Source organism: Arachis ipaensis, chromosome B05 (assembly GCF_000816755.2).
Source record: "Arachis ipaensis cultivar K30076 chromosome B05, Araip1.1, whole genome shotgun sequence".
Classification (NCBI taxonomy): Eukaryota; Viridiplantae; Streptophyta; class Magnoliopsida; order Fabales; family Fabaceae; genus Arachis; species Arachis ipaensis.
The window spans coordinates 142,029,134-142,031,874 of record NC_029789.2 but is presented as its reverse complement, the minus strand read 5'-3'; the positions used below and the strand labels follow the sequence as shown (position 1 = coordinate 142,031,874).

The 2,741-nt window shown below is 32.8% G+C and overlaps 1 protein-coding gene across 1 annotated transcript in view; it reads left to right on the top strand.

The window, feature by feature from the left end:
• Positions 1,057–2,741, top strand: part of LOC107642163 — a 2,389-nt gene continuing 704 nt past the window's right edge. The window contains exons 1-2 of the mRNA XM_016345469.2: positions 1,057–1,374; positions 1,675–1,749. Coding sequence (XP_016200955.2) covers positions 1,360–1,374; positions 1,675–1,749 — 90 coding nt within the window. The 5' untranslated portion in view covers positions 1,057–1,359. The remainder of the gene's footprint in view (positions 1,375–1,674; positions 1,750–2,741) is intronic.

Below are 2,741 nucleotides of genomic sequence, written 5' to 3'. Positions count from 1 at the left end.
ATTTCCGTCTAACAAAAAATAACACTATTAATTTCATTAAAAAATCTTATAAATTCTAAATATCTTTTTTCATTTTTTCAGTAAATCTTCATCTCTCTTTTTTTGTTAGGTAGATTGGACAATTTCTAATTCCAAGTACCATATAATACATCCACATTTTCCTCACATGTTTATCAGATTTTTTTCGCTCGATTACAATAGATGGAACCTTTAACTCTTTAAGTAGAAAAAGAGAGACTACTATTTGAGTTATACCTCGTTAGTAACCCTTGACTCTCTTGATTGTTTCCTCCTCATTGCAACTGGCCAGTGGCCACCACTCCTCTCATTCCTCCAAGCCCGGCCCAATACCATCCCAGCCCTTCGAGGCCCATGACGAGCTACCAAGCATAACCGCCATCTTTACTGAGCTATTCAACATGCCTACCCTCCAAAAAATTCCTCACGAACCATTGAGGTAAGCTTTTCAAACTGAAGTTTGGTTTAGTTAAAATATGAACTCAAATTCAGATTTAAATTTTGACTCACAAATTTACAAATTCAATTTATTAAATTATTAATTAGTCAAGTTCAAATTAGATCTCAGGCTAATTTGACTCACTTTCGATTTTAAAATTTAGAAATTTTAAGGCTCAATAATAACGAAATACTAATAAGAAAACCTCCTGACCAATTACTTAGATTTGATATTGTTTTAAATTAGTGTATGTTCTCGTGTCCTGCATAGGAAAATATATAAAATTATATAAAAAATTTATTAAAAAAATTAGTATTTATCTTAATCAATTTGAGTTAGATGAATGATTATTTCATTCGTATATTTAAGAAGGTATTTGGAGTTTGAATTACGCTTAATCAATTTAGGTTGGTTGAGTGATTATTTATCTTAATTAATTATGCTATTAGTGACCGAATTTGCGACCAACTAAACAATAAAAGTTACAAATTAATTAGTAGCTAAATCGGTCACTATTTTAAATAATACTACTAGATTTTAAAATAAATTAAAAAACTATCATTTTTCAATTTTCAACCCTAACCCTAAGCTCTCTCCTCACACACGTCCCTCTCGCTGCCTCCCTCACTCTCCAGCAGAGTGGAGAGAGAAGTCACTTTCCGTTGAGTCCTGCTTAGAGCCTGTTCTGCTCGCCCCCTCAGCTCCGCGATCTTCGCCGCCGCCATTATTCTCAACTCTTTCTTCGTTGATGCTAACTCACACGGCAATTTTGCACCCATAGCCACCACTGCGATTTCACCATTCTTGTTCTCCATGTTCATTCTGACTTCTTCAGATCCAGATCCAGTTCCAGATCCGATCCTTGTTATCATATTCAATTTGCCCTGCGAATCTTGATTTTCATGTTCTTCGTGAATGTAAGCCAATTTGTGCTCCTAAAATTACGATTTCAGTAATACGATCTCCACCTGCGATTCAATGTCTTTCTCCTTTTACATATTCAGTTCAATTTTTGCCTTCTGTAATTCGCCAGTTACCGATTCTATTACGTTATTCAAACCATTTATTTCTTCCTTTGCACTAATAGCCTCTTCTTTTAACTGATATATATATATATATATCCATTATATTTTATGACATTCCAATCAAAATTTGCTTTACCTCCAGAATAATTTGAAAAGTTGAAGCTTAAGTTCGTTATTTTGTTGTTTCTTCAGATCCTTGCAATTAGACACATGGACCTTGTCACTTCTCAAGCATGGTTATTAGAAAGTGCAGAGTTGGTGGAAAAGGTTTGTATTTTATAGACCTATGCGTATCGGCTCTCTTTTTATAAGAAAAAAAAGATGCGGCGCTAGTGAAATCGAAATTTTGAATGGATCTGCTTCAATCAAATTAAAATTGCTTTTATAGTGAACAATTAAGCTTTGGGAAAAAGTATCATTTTATTTCATATCGGAAGGATGAATGAAGGATAAAGAGAGTAGATACACTGGAGATGGCTCAGTTGACTTTAGTGTTTGTTTTGAGGTATTAGAACAGAGATTGAGAGACTGAGACACAGTATCATGTTTGTTGACTCAAAGATTGGTACTAAAATTTCAGTATTTTAGTACTTCCAAAAAGTAGAGACACAGAGGACTGAAATTTTAATAACATTTTATACCTAAAATACTCTCATTTTAATTAATTAATTCCAATTTTATCGTTTGTGCAAATTAAATTAGAATTTCATTCTTGTTTCAATTCCTGTCTCCTATTTTGCACCAAACAGAATACTGAGATTTATTTCAATTCCTGTCTCTTAGTCTCTGTCTCTCAGTCTCAATCTTTCCGTCTTTGTCTCTCCACCAAACGCTACCTAATGTACGGAAAATAGGTACCAAATCCGCTGTATATACATGTATAAATTAAATTAGAGTTTTATTCTTGTTTCAATTTAAATATTTTTTAAATTATTTGTTTCAGTAATTATTATAATTAATTTATTTATTAAAATAAAAAATCCCCTTTCTTTCCGATCTCCTCTCTCTCTCCATAAATTCCAACAAATGCCTGCTTCTTGGGCCTGAAACGTATTGGAGGGTTGCTTTTTTGGTATTCTAGTAAAGGGGATAACATACAGGTAGGCTTTTAGGACTAAAAAATTTATTTTCGAAAATCGGAAGATGGATGAATGCACTGATAAATAATAATATTAAAATCATCATGGCCTAAACCTTACTGTCTATGAGTGTATTAACACTTACAAAGCATTTGGTGGATCATAAGATTATTACCAATA